We start from the raw sequence: 13,508 nt of genomic DNA on the forward strand, positions 1-13,508 counted from the left end.
TATGGCATATTACTACTCGGTTTCTGAACGCTTTTTTTATTGCGCTATAAGATTTCTGAACGAAAGCTACAGAATTGCCAGTAAAGAATATTCGTTGCATTTAGTAGTTTAATGTATTATTTCATATTTTTCTCCTTTCATCTTCAATGTTGATTTATAAAAAATTAAAAGCCCTTTATGCATTGTCGCTCTGTTAACATGCAGTTTGTAACATATGTTTACTGTTTGTAGGTCATACTGTTTCGGAAAAAGGCGTAAATAGTTGATAAATTATATTATCATCTTTTGTAAGCTGAGCGAATTATAATATTTGAATAGCAGCATGGTAACATTAAAGTCTGCTGTCAAAAATAATGGCGAACAGAGCGACAGCTAGTGGCAGATGGCGGGATTGATCTCGTGTGATATAACTGTGTTAAATGGTTAGATTAGTTTTAAAATTGTAGTGTTTTTATTAGAATAGTTATTAAAATGACTAGGTAAGTAACATTTTCACTCAGCGTTGTATTTAATAGTCATTTATCCTTATCACTCGATAGATTTGTTCAAATCTAGCAAGTCCTAATTGCAACCTCGTTGATACCGAAATTGTGCAAATTTATTGTATAAAAATCATCTTTACACTTCCAGAGCTAAAATAGAACTTGGCGACGTGACACCGCATAATATAAAGCAGTTGAAAAAGCTGAATACAGTCGTGTTTCCAGTGTCTTACAACGACAAGTTCTACAAAGACGTTTTAGAAGCTGGTGAATTAGCAAAACTAGCTTATTACAATGACATTGTCGTTGGGGCAGTGTGCTGTAGGATAGATACGTCGGAGAACTCCCGGCGGTTGTATATAATGACGCTGGGATGCTTGTACCCATACAGAAGACTGGGCATAGGAACATTGATGGTAGAACATGTGCTCAAGTATGTTGAACAAGATGGAAATTTCGACAGCATTTTCTTGTAAGTACTCATATTCAACACGTGAATTGCTAATTAAATTACTGAACACTTCAACTGCATAATTGGTAACCTGCTAAGCCCTTTTTGATGTTGTAACAATGATTCAAGGTTATGTATCTGTTATTTGGTTAAGGAAATCTGTTGTTAAGGCAAGGCTAAGCTAGTGACTGCTTTTAGCATAATAATGCTGTCTACTTTGATGTTATCATGCGAAATATAATATAGCGTGCAATGGCAGTGTAAATTACAATAGTTTATGAATTAAAGCTGATTCAATTAGATTTTCAATAGCGTTTAGCTATATTTCCTTATCTGTTAGCTGGACTGGTGTGAATTGTACTTGTGACACAGTTCTACATAACCACTCATGTTAGATTGATACTGTTATCAGAACTAAAAGTATAAAGCTGTTATTGTTTAAATTTTACACCATCAATATATTAATGATTTGTCCTTATTTGTTGGGCATATAGTTTGTTCATAGCTGAAGGTGTGGAAAAGTTTTAAATCTGCTTTTTATTTCAATATTCAGTTTGAAATACAATTCCCAAGTAATCCTTATTTTTATGAATGCCATGTTCATTAATATTGTCATAATATGTATTGCTTTCATTTTTCAGGCATGTCCAAGTAAATAATGAAGGCGCAATAGATTTTTACAAGAAGTTTGGGTTTGAAATTGTGGAGACGAAAGAACACTACTACAAGCGAATAGAACCTGCAGACGCTCATGTACTCCTCAAGACAATCAGAAAGACAACCCCCGCTGCACCATTACTCAATGGGTCGATTCCACATGCGAAAACCAATGGTCACGATTGAGCTCCATGGAACCCCAAATAGTTACTCCTAAAAGCCTCAACTTGGTTGTTATTGTGAAAAAGCAAGTGATTAAATAATAAGTCTTAAGTCACTTTGTTAACATACAGTTTTGAATAAAAATAAGACATTAATGAATGAGTTTACAATAAGTCATGGTTTAGAGGCCATAAAGTTAAAACTAAAATGACTGATCATTTCAGGACTCTTTTCATTCATGTTGTACAGAATACTTCCATAGTTAATGCTTGTCGACGAAAGGAGCTCACTGAATGCGTATTGCATTTTGAAGTGTGTTTTGAATAATTTAGTATCATTTTGTACAGGAAATGACATCTGACTTTTGTCATTCATGATAGCTTTGAATTTGTAAATGAACTCTCTTGGTAATTTCATTCTAATGATATGTGTAAAAATATATGATAATGCTTAGCTCTAGGCATTCTTTTAACTATATCATAAATATCATTCTAAGTTATCTGTCCATTTTTTTACTGTCTTTATAATGTAATAAATAATGTAGCAGATTTGAAGATCTTCTAAATCCTCTTCTAGTATACATTTGTCGATATAATATTGAGCAGTTATTATAAGTAATTATCTCACAGTCGATTGTAAATGACCATTGATTTGTTTGTTCAAGTTACTAGGTGAGGAACTTGTTTTAATTGTGCTGGCGTTAATAAGCTTTGGTTTCGAATTCAATTTATTTCAACCAGTTTGGCTTATTCTGCACCATATCCACAAATTGGTTCTCAAAGAATTTTTTATAATTTTTGTTGTTTTGTTTAAATTTTTTGTATTATTTAATATTTTAGCCTGATTTCTATACACATAAATTATAATAATTGTAACTAAGTCATTGTATTATAACATGAACTGTTACCAAAAAGTCAATTGTGTCTCATACACTGCTCTTTCTAAACCGTATCTGTTAAACATCATGTTCACTGCAAATTTAGCATTAGCATAAAATAAACATAATTAACAATATCATTGAGATTTTATTGTTATTCAAATTACTTCCCAGAATTGGTTGGCACTTGGCAGTAATGCAGTTTAGTTAGTTCGACACAACAATATCAGTATTAGTAATCTTTAAAATAACAATCGGGAACACGGCCATCAAGATTATGCTTACGCATTACGCAGATGGTATGTATACTATCAAGGACAGGCTTTTATGAAGTAACAGGAAATCGAATAATCATCGAGAAAAATTATAGGTACCTATTAGGAAAACAAATGAACCTGAGCTATCTTTTTCTAACTTTGGTAAATGGTACAAAATGTGGAGTTGTAAGTAAATAAAACAAAAGATTTTTAGCATTAGTTTAATTAAATATAAGACGTACAATGTTGTCGAACTGACTAGTAGACATTTTTGCTATGGACTTCTTTGGTCGAAATACAATTTTCTCATTTCCAATTTAAGGCCTGACATATTTGCGTCCTTTAAAATTATTTAGTAGTATGATTATGTTTTCCACAAGTAATTTATATAATTTTTCATGTACGTGGACAGTTATCTTTATGCTATAAAAATATCGTTTAAATACATTTTTACAAATTCTTTAATTACACTAACAGATATAACAACATACAATATATTTTACAAGTTGATTTTATAATCGTGCATTTTAGAATACTGTTATGCTTTCACAAAGCCTCATTTCACTATCACAGACAATGTCATATTGCATTCATTTAACGATAAAATAAACAATGAAATGTAACATCCAAAGCCAATACCGACTCAAGTATTTCAATGCTTTTCTAGTTTTAAAACCGCAATTTAGTTAATCAAATACTATTTAGTTGCATTACACATAGATTTGTGAGATAGGTTAGAAATAATTTTATATTTCGCTAGTCTAGGTAAACATGGTATTAAAATTTTGTAGATACAACTCTAAACGAACATCTAAAGCACTATTCTACAAAACGATTTTAATATTCTTATCTATATTTGTCTCTCTTGCTCACTATATTATATCAACCGCACAAGTGTGTGAAAAGGATAGGTAGAGCGGAAATGTAGAAATCATTTTGCAGAATAGACCAACTAATTAATATTTTAAAGATACTAAAAATGAGATAAGGTTTTAAAGTATTTACTTCTAGCTCTCTAACAAAACGAGTACGGTACATTCGACGTCATAATTATCATAAAAAACTACAAATAAACACAACAAGTAAAAGTATTTTACGTAGCATCTACGATTCGGTTAATACTTCATTTAAAAATCTTAATTACTTCTCGTAATAACATCATCGTGTAAGTTTATACAGTACAGGTACTTCGATTTCATCAATTCCATTATTCAAATCGCAACTCCAAAACTATTTAATAAACATCGATAAAATATTAGGTACATAATTCGTTACGTAAAGTAAAAAGATTTAATAACTAAATAGTTTATTTTTATTAAAACTATAATTGGTTGATAAATTTTGTTTTTAAAGCGTTATGTAATATGTAGTTATTAGAGTTGTTTAATATTCTACGAGCTATTGAAGAATTCACTCTCTGCTTTTCAGTGACGAGCATCAAATATACATTTTGTTTATGTTATATGGAATCGATTATTATTTTACTTAACATAACGAATTGGACATTAGAACATTACTTTCAATATCATATTAATATTTACTATCTCGTTCGTAATAAATACATCTTAGGAACTCAACAATGATTTAAAATGCATTTACAATATTCCCTTTTAAAATCCTGAACATGGATATGGGTATTCGCACGTACGTAAGTTAATTAAGCTTTCAACTATCAACGAAACATGATTGTATTTGAGTTTTAAACCTACTTGTGAATGTCATGTGCCGTACGTAGTACATTGGATTTTGTAATTTACTGTAGGTATGAAGCATCTGAATAGATTCCAGCGGAGAGGTGCGTGAGGGGTGACATAATATGACGTAACAGAGATGGCCTAGTATACATGTCAGAAAGCACATTTAAAGTCTCACTATAAGAGTAGGCGGACACCGTTTGATTTTTCGTCGGCCGATAGTTTAGTCGGGCAGTTGATCAGTATGGGCATGTATGGCAGTGCGCACACTATGCCGATTCGATTTGGCCGATTCTTCATACAATTTAAAATCGGGCACAACTATCGGCCAACTAAAAATCAACGGTGTGCGCGCCTACTAATAATGTATGATGTGATACATACAATCAGCGTCTAATAGTTCGTGACACCCAAAGATGTTAAAAGTAGACAACAGAACCTGCATTTTCAAATTGTAACAAAGACGTGTTGCAAACTTTTTGGTTACTTTGGGTGTCATGAACTATTTGACGCTGACTGTACACATTCACGCACCTCTTCCCTACCATGCGTTATACCAGTAGATAAGTAGTAGTAGTAGATAGAATATAATACACAAATACGAATACAGTGGGTTTGAGACCACAGAAAAAACAATCGATTTACAAAACACTCGATTTGAACTCTTACTTTGGCAACATGCATTTTGAATTTTTTTACACACATTTCAAAAAAACGTTCGGACAAAACGACACGCTGTTTATAAATAACTAAATGCTCATATTTGTATTGCATGCTTTCTTTCTTACGTTAAATGATAAAGTATGTATGTGATGTTAGTAATTAGTAAATTGTGATTTATGTATGGATGGATTAAGAAGATTCATGTCACTCAAATCTTTGTTTATCTACATGTCTTTAGCTCATTTTAGAGCTCAAATTTGCTAATGAAATAAATAAATAAAACTTATTTTGAGTATAATAAATACTCACCAATTGAAATATGGTATAGCACAATAATAAATAGACAGAAGAAGCAAACGTCAATAATCAAGGCAACTTACTGATGACAATGGATTTACACAGTCAATAGATTAAAATATCCGAAAACTCACGTCCTTTTACAACTATCACGACCTTTACTGTGCGAGTATGACGAAGTCACCGACGTCATAGTTGTAAGTTCGCCAGCGCATGACACATCACAAAATTACAAGTACTTAATTGATTTTGCGTCTTATGATACAGATCTAAAGTTCAAAATTCCTTGAAGAAATTCCTCATTTTGTAGGTCGACGGGTTAGCGACATTTCATTATGTATTGTTTACATATTCGCCGTTGGACCATTACATTAAAATTAAGATGTATGTGTGGTCGATCTACACTCATGAATTTTTCACTCGTAAGTTTTGTAATTCCAAAATCGTACCCGGTCCCGAGACCCGAAAAGCCCTTCCAGCAGGGCCATTTCATAATGGCCCTGGTTGATTGGTATTTTTTGTTAACTTACCATTCCTTTCAATTTAGTTCATTCACTTTAAGAACTGATGCAAAAAACGGGAGATCATCTGTATTTTACGACCATAAAGTACGCAATGTGACGTCTCTATGTCTCACACCAATTTTCTATATCAGGTGTCACAAACATGCGCACCAAAAACGCACGAATCTTTCAATGCAAACAGAGGCGAAATTCCTATGAACCCAATGCTATTCCCACGTGTGCTCCCGTAATTTGGGTCGTATGACATTACCATAAGGCTTATTTCATTCTGGACTAGCTAGGGAATGTCCTACGGTGTTACTTGGCGTCCTAAGGGTGCCACGCGTCAGGCTACGTGTGGCAGCAGAGGCCGCACATTCATAAGTCGCGGTCGGGCGCCGGCGCCGCCTCGAGGTCTAGAAGTTGCTTGATGCGCTCAACGCATAGCTTCGATCCTTCGTTCGCTTCTTTGGCCATCTGTGGAACAAACATTAATTAACGTAGGTATTTAACACAGATCACAGAAACTAATGGGAGACGTGACAAGGGGGCGGGGCCGGTGTCGCAACAATATGCCCAAAAACAGAACACATTGCTCGTGAAAGCAATGATGACAGCAGAGACGTCATAATGTAATGTACTAAAGATTATTCGAATGTTGAGTGCTGATACCGCAGAGGATATTAAGCACATACGAGGGCGGCACTGAAAATTTCGGGAATCAAGGAAGTGAAACAACATTACTATTTAAAAATGTATTTCTTTTTAAAGTATTCTCCGCGAAATTTGACACATTTTTCCATACACGAAACCAATCATTGAAGCAACCATTGCATTCGGAAGTTTGGGTCTCCAAAATGGCCGTTTTGTAGGCTTCCACAGCTTCTTCAGGTGATGAAAATCTCTGACCACGCAATTTATTCTTTATTTAAGGGAAAGTATAGAAATCATTAGGGCTTAGGTCGAGGCTGTACGGCGGATGGACTAATAATTCTATGTTTTCTTGCTCTAAAAACTCCTTTGTTCAGTGCGCGGTGTGAGAACTCGCATTGTCGTGATGGAGGATGATGCGGCGGTTGCAGTTCTCTTTACGGAGTTCAGAAACGACCTGTGGCAAACAAATGCTAGCATACTAATCTGCATTAACCGTTCTTTGTCCCCCAAGAGGAATAGTCGCAACATGGCCGGTTTTGGAGACAAACGTGGCCACCATTTTTTTTGCAACACTCCGTGAACGAACAATTTTTGTTGGCTTTAATTCATTTTCGAACACCCAAACTCGTGACTGGTTTTTTGTTTCGGGTTCGTACGCGTATATCCATGATTCGTCACCTGATACGATGTTGTATACAGCATTTGAGGATCCTGCATGTAATCTCCCGAGAGTTCTGACGCACCAAGTAACGCGAGCTGCTTTTTGCTCTTCACAGAGCGAATGCGGTATCCATCGGGAAAACAACTTTTTTACACCTAATTGTTCATGCAAGATTATTTGTATTTGACTCATGCCAATGTCTAAAGTTGCCTGAATTTCGCGGTATATCACATGTCGATCTTCTTCAATCAGCTTACGCACAGCATCAACGTTTTCTTAGGTGACTGCAGTTTTTGGACGACCTTGACGGGGATCATCACTGAGCTTGACACGTCCACGTTGAAATTCAGGAAACTAGCGATAAATTGTGGTTTTGGATGGGGCTTCATTACCAAATGCAGAAATCATCCGGTCAACACACTGTTTTTGTGTTAAACCACTTCAAAAGTCATAATAAATCATCGCTCTTGAATTTTCTCGAGTCAATTCCATTTTCTCAACGACTAAACAAGTTTGACAAGACCTTGTGATACGACCGAGAATCTTTTTTTAAATAAATAAATGGTATACGATTTTTAAAACCCTGGACTTTGCAATTAAATAGATTTTAATATGACTGGAACAGTGGAAATATTCCATTCCCGATACTTTTAGTGCAGCCCTCGTATTTTGATTACTTTGTGTGTGTGAATTTCTAATGCGACATTGAGTTTCGAACTCAGCGCATTAGTTGCATCTCTCTATATCTCTATGGTATTTAAGATTTCGTGTCTTGAGGGTTTCATCAGTTGGCGCCACTGGCGAGAAGGTACTGTCACTTAAATTAAATTGCTTGTGGTGGCTAAGACAGTGGCGCCAACTGGTAAGCGCAATCAAGGAAACCCTTATTGACACATTATCTATCTATATATATAAAAGAAAGTCGTGTTAGTTACTCCACTTATAACTCAAGAACGGCTGAACCGATTTAGCTGAAAATTGTCAGGGAGGTAGTTTAGAGCCAGGAGAAGGACATAGGATACTATTTATCCCGTTCGAAATTTAAAAAAAAAGTCTGCTTATTTATTGCCATTAAGGCGGAACAAAGTTCGCCGGGTCAGCTAGTTGATAATATAAGCGATATTTCTACAGTGTACAGTGAACACAATATCTCCAATGCTTTAGTGTAACTAAATGTGGCGTCCGTACTTTTCTGTATTTAATTTTAGTCTTATAAGATGGACATATTAAAACCGCGAGGCCGTGGCGTATAACCCCTATAAGTTTATACCAGATTTACATGTAATGCAAATTCAGAGTATACATTTCTGATGAAAATTTGGTTTTATTACATCAGTTACGGTGAGTATTGTAAAGGAACTCACCAATGAGAAATTAAGGAATCCATGAGGCAGTCCCTCTAGCACGTCGATGCCCACGACGTTGCCCAATCTCTTCAACTTCTTCGCGAACATCACGCAGTCATCCAGGCACGGGTCCAAATGCACGGTCTGCAATAACATATGGTAGGTAGAGTAGATAACATCGCTTCAAAGAGCGCCATAAAACGAATTATGTCAATACAGATACGTATTATGCTTCAACCACGCGCTCTGCACGCATTGATGTGGTTGAAGCTTTACTGTAGTTTTATGCACGGGCATAGTGCTATGTGCTATTGAGCTATAAAATGGAAAGAAGTTTTTTGAAACCATCACATGTCATAAATGAAAACCGCGGAAACTTTATAAAGGCAAAGTTTTCAACTGCTGTTAACTAGATTTGTATTTGGTTAATTTTAGGTCGGTAAGTTTATCAAATTCATTTTCATTATTTTGTCTCCATTGCAAGAGGATAACCCATTCTAATTTACTCTCTGCTTAAACGGATTGGAGTGGCCTGATGTTCGCTTTTTCCTCCTTTACGACATCCTCTGGAAGAGTAGGGATGGTCTTTTTTTACTCTGCCGGGACCACACAGCTAAGGCTGAGTTGCACCACCTAACTAACGGTAACTATAACGATAACCGGTGCTTTTTGTATGGAGTTTCGACAGATTTTTGACGTTTGTTACAGTTAAAGTAAGATGGTGCAAATCAGCCTAATACCAGGCCTGTTCATCTCCGCGAGTTTACATCGAAAACAAAACACGCACGATATCCCACCTACAGGATGCTATTCGACAAGGCCTCACATACGAGCGAACACTGAATCACGCACGCGTATTCTTGTGTATGATGGAATAAAAGAAAGAAAGAAAATGGTGTACTAAATACTGTGCAGTATTTAACTGCCTAAATAATAATAAAAACACAGAATGTACTTTTATAAGTTACCTCAAGACACTGAGAGGTAAATAAGTAGTTAATATTATTCATGATAATTCATTCTAAATCATGTATTTCCTCCGCCATTTTCCGCAGTTTGGCACCTCACGTCACATCATTTTACCGAAGTCAGCCCTATAGCTTCGGCGCAGTGCCGATCACTGACGTTTGTCAACAAAATGGTGCTTGACTCTTAAGACAGGCTAAATTACACCATATTGTTAATGACATTGAGCATACATTTTTTTAAATACCTTCGCGAAGTAAAACTTCTGTACGTAGTACTTATTATTATTCTGTGCTAATACTTTTATCTGCTACAGACCTAAATTAAGTGGGTACTCACGAGTATTCTAACTGGCGGGAACTGGTGAAGCAGCTGGTCGTCGGCCCAGTACGGCGACAGGTAGGGGTCTCGTGGCACCGAGAATATGAACTCGTCGGACGGACTGCGGGCGATTAGCGCGTCGAGATTCGACCGCACAGCCAGGCTAGAATGAAAAGCATTATACCTGTAGGAAAACTTGCGGATTAAATGATGTAATGATTGAACATGGAATTAAAATGCCTAAAGCCCGGTCTGTGAGCACGTAGAATGACCAATGACCCCAAGCTACCCATCCTTATCGCTCGCGCGTAATTATGATGCTGTCGCGCTCGCACACTCACTGCGGCCGCCCGTTGTACATTCGCGACAGCAATATAATTACGAGCGAGCGATAAGGATGGGTAGCTTGGGGTCATTGGACAAAATTCTACGTGCTCGCAGACCAGACTATAGAAATGGAGTAAGCGCAAAAAAGTGTTATTGTTTATTTATTTAAACTAGACTGTTGGCTCAGTTTCTAAAGTCCAACACTAGTGAAAATGTATGTAAAATGATTTCGTGACATTATTGCCTCACTTCAGTGTGCCTACCATGAGTTTACGTTAGGTGTGCTCGCTAGCGACTGCGTAAAAAAATGACATTTAAATGTATGACATATTGTACAGCGCCCCTAGCGGCTACTTTCAAGAAATAAAATCTTCATAGAAATTTTTGACGTATTCGCTAGCGAGCTCACCTAACGTAAACTCATGGTAGGCACACAGATGAAATGTAAAGTATTTTACAACTAAAAAAGAATTTAATTTCGTAAAGAATTCCGATACCGATATGTAGATGGAGTTATTATTATTGATTTCATATTGAATACTTTTACGTTCACTAAATGATGCGTCAGATGATCACGCGCATGTCATCAACATAATCATCGAATTATCTACGTATGAAGGTGATTACAACTAAAACCTAGCCATACTGAGAATGAACCCGCTGTAAGGTACCGTATTCTACAGTACCAACTATCTAACATGCATATTATACCAAAAATAAGATGGCTTTTGCAGTAAGTATATAAACTGACAAATTAGTTATTTTTACGACTGTTAAATGTTTCGCATGGTAGTTCTATCGCGTAAGCAAACTTTGCATGTGTATCGATGAAAGTGTACTTCTAGGATTCACGAATATGTAGTTTACTCACCTCAATAGGCAGTGCCTTGATCATTGAAAGTTACAATCAGATATAAAAACGTTTTTACATAAAATGTGTTTTTACAGATGCTTTAAAAATTAACTGTTCAATAGCTAAATGGGCAATATTACTCACTCTTCCTGTGTGGGTCTAGATATCGTATTTGACCCTGTGATGTATGCCAGGCGAGACGACATCGCACCCATTATTCCAGTGGCTGCTTCGCTTATTCTGTAAATAAACAAAAAGTAAAATAACTCAAATGATACCAGGACGTATGTGCTTCCCATTAGTTTACATTAGGTGTGCTCGCTAGCGAATGGGCAGTTGGGTAAAAAATTACATGAATGTATGATAGATTGTACAGCGCCCACGGGCTGGAAAACGTAGCGTGGGCAGGCCTCCTACTAGGTGGACCGACGATCTGGTAAAGGTCGCGGGAAGAGCCTGGATGCGGGCAGCGCAGGACCGTTCATTGTGGAAAACCTTGGGGGAGGCCTTTGTCCAGCAGTGGACGTCATTTGGCTGAAACGAACGAACGAACAGCGCCCCTACTTTCAAGAACTAAAATTTTCATAGATTTATGTCGCACTCGCGAGCGATGACGTTAAAGGCTTCCACAGACCAAACGCGGGTCAGAAGCAGTGCGGGCAGTTGCAGCGCGGCTGAGGCACACTGAAAGCAGCACAGTTTCAAAGCAGTTGCAACGCGGGCGGTTGTCAAAAATTTAAATATTCGAAAACCGCTTTCAACGCGCTGCTACCGCCCTGCGTCCGGTGTGTCTTGCTAATATGGCCGCCATAGTAATACAACAGCGCGGGCCCGCGTTCGCGCCGCTTCTGTCCTGCACCCGCGCCGCCTCGTTTGTAGTTCGGCAGTTGCAGTGCGGCGCGGTTGGAGCGCGGGCCCGCGTTCAAATTTGGTGTGACATACTTCAAAGAATTTCTTGTATTACAACTTGCGCGGGCCCGCATTCAAACTGCGCTGCTACTGCCCCGCGTTTGGTCTGCCCAAGGCTTTAATCTAAGTTCATGGTAAGGGCCCTGTATTTCACGCGAGTAAGTGAGACAAGGTTATACAAAGTTAAGAATTAATGGAGCATTGTCTCTTTTTAACAATTATCAACTTACTTAATTATGCTACATGACATTCCTTACCGTGTCTTTATCCTTTTCTTATTTTCTTTTTCTAAGTCGTCTACGAGCGGCGGCTCGCCTACTAACGTACTTGAATTCTCTGATTCTCCTTCTCTGAAAGTTATTAATTGTTAGTTAGTTAGTTACATAGGAGAAAAATATTAATAACACACAAGCGTTTGTTTTTGGTTTGTAAAACTTCACTCTTATTTTGTTGAACTGTATTCTGTATCGCCTGAAAAAGTTAGCATCGTGAAAAATTTATTAAACCTGAGTTAAATTAGTATTTTTAAGTCAAACTCTTGACAAAATGTGTCAGTCGACCAGAGCAAGAATGAGTACAGATAGGTTTAGTAGAAAAAAAACAGTTTAATTTCACAATTGGGTATTTGCCATCCACTCCTCAAACTTTTTTTAAAAAGGCACTTCATTCTGGTCTTAAAAACTTAATTAATTTTAAGTTACCTGTATATTAAGATTTTTGGTTGTGTTGTAATTGAAAAAAGTAGTTTATTTGAGTTGTCAAAATAGTGACGTCACCGGCTTGTATTGTCATAAAAAATCTATGGGAGTCTCGTTTTGACAGTTTAAAAAAGTACGTCAATGGAGAAGTTTCGTGATGTTGAAAACATTAGATTTCACTGAATGGGATTAAAATATATTTTTTTATTTTATTTTCGAGACGCATTGTCGAGAATGACATTATAATGTCAAAGTCTTCTTTTCTTTTTAAATATGGTCAGCCCCCCTAGACAAAACGCACTTTTTGATCGAATCGAAAACCGAATCCGTCAAAAAAAATTTCGACTGGTTTGCGATTATAATTTGCACTTTGTCTAGACCCACAGGTCTTGGATATGTCAAAAAAGGTTACACAATTTTACTAAGAAAGAATCTTGAGTGATCCTGGCTGAAAAATAAAAAACTAGATTTAAAAAAAAATGGATCTGTCAACAGCAATGGACCAGGGGTGATTTACTGTCTTTACTCCGAATGACTGTCGTGACTGCACCGATCAAAATGGCGCGAATATTTGTTATGCGCAACTTTAGGGCACTGTAACTTTTGTATTTGTAGAGGTATTTTCATGATTCTTTCACAATTATTATAACTTATACTTATATTTTCAAGATTCATTATAAGAAAAAAATTGGAAACTAGTCCATTGATTGGTGGTGGCAAATAACCTATT

The 13,508-nt window shown here is 36.6% G+C and overlaps 2 protein-coding genes across 4 annotated transcripts in view; one reads left to right on the forward strand and one right to left on the reverse strand.

Moving 5' to 3' along the window:
* The first annotated feature begins 350 nt into the window (after positions 1-350).
* On the forward strand, positions 351-2,651 carry san (Probable N-acetyltransferase san). The gene is made up of 3 exons (XM_028322022.1): positions 351-479; positions 631-954; positions 1,575-2,651. The coding sequence occupies exons 1-3, from the start codon at positions 472-474 to the stop codon at positions 1,774-1,776; spliced, it is 534 nt and encodes a 177-aa protein (XP_028177823.1). The 5' UTR covers positions 351-471; the 3' UTR covers positions 1,777-2,651.
* Positions 2,652-3,184: 533 nt separating this feature from the next.
* The window catches only part of Hsl (hormone-sensitive lipase), a 28,251-nt gene continuing 17,927 nt past the window's right edge, over positions 3,185-13,508 (reverse strand). For 2 of the 3 annotated variants that reach the window (XM_028321986.1, XM_028321994.1), the window contains exons 12-16: positions 12,338-12,430; positions 11,316-11,411; positions 10,010-10,175; positions 8,723-8,848; positions 3,185-6,520 (exon numbers count right to left, since the gene is read on the reverse strand). In XM_028321986.1, coding sequence (XP_028177787.1) covers positions 6,422-6,520; positions 8,723-8,848; positions 10,010-10,175; positions 11,316-11,411; positions 12,338-12,430 — 580 coding nt within the window. In that variant the 3' untranslated portion in view covers positions 3,185-6,421. The remainder of the gene's footprint in view (positions 6,521-8,722; positions 8,849-10,009; positions 10,176-11,315; positions 11,412-12,337; positions 12,431-13,508) is intronic. The other variant, XM_028322002.1, reaches the window with a different exon arrangement.

The sequence above is a fragment of the Ostrinia furnacalis genome, unplaced genomic scaffold, assembly GCF_004193835.3.
Source record: "Ostrinia furnacalis isolate ACB-3 unplaced genomic scaffold, ASM419383v2 OfSCF0450, whole genome shotgun sequence".
In the NCBI taxonomy this organism is placed as follows: domain Eukaryota; kingdom Metazoa; phylum Arthropoda; class Insecta; order Lepidoptera; family Crambidae; genus Ostrinia; species Ostrinia furnacalis.

Bases quoted from the DNA above. Each gene is read 5' to 3' on its own strand.
- san (XM_028322022.1), top strand. The intron at 955-1,574 runs GTAAGTACTCAT...TTCATTTTTCAG, and splicing joins AATTTCGACAGCATTTTCTT to GCATGTCCAAGTAAATAATG.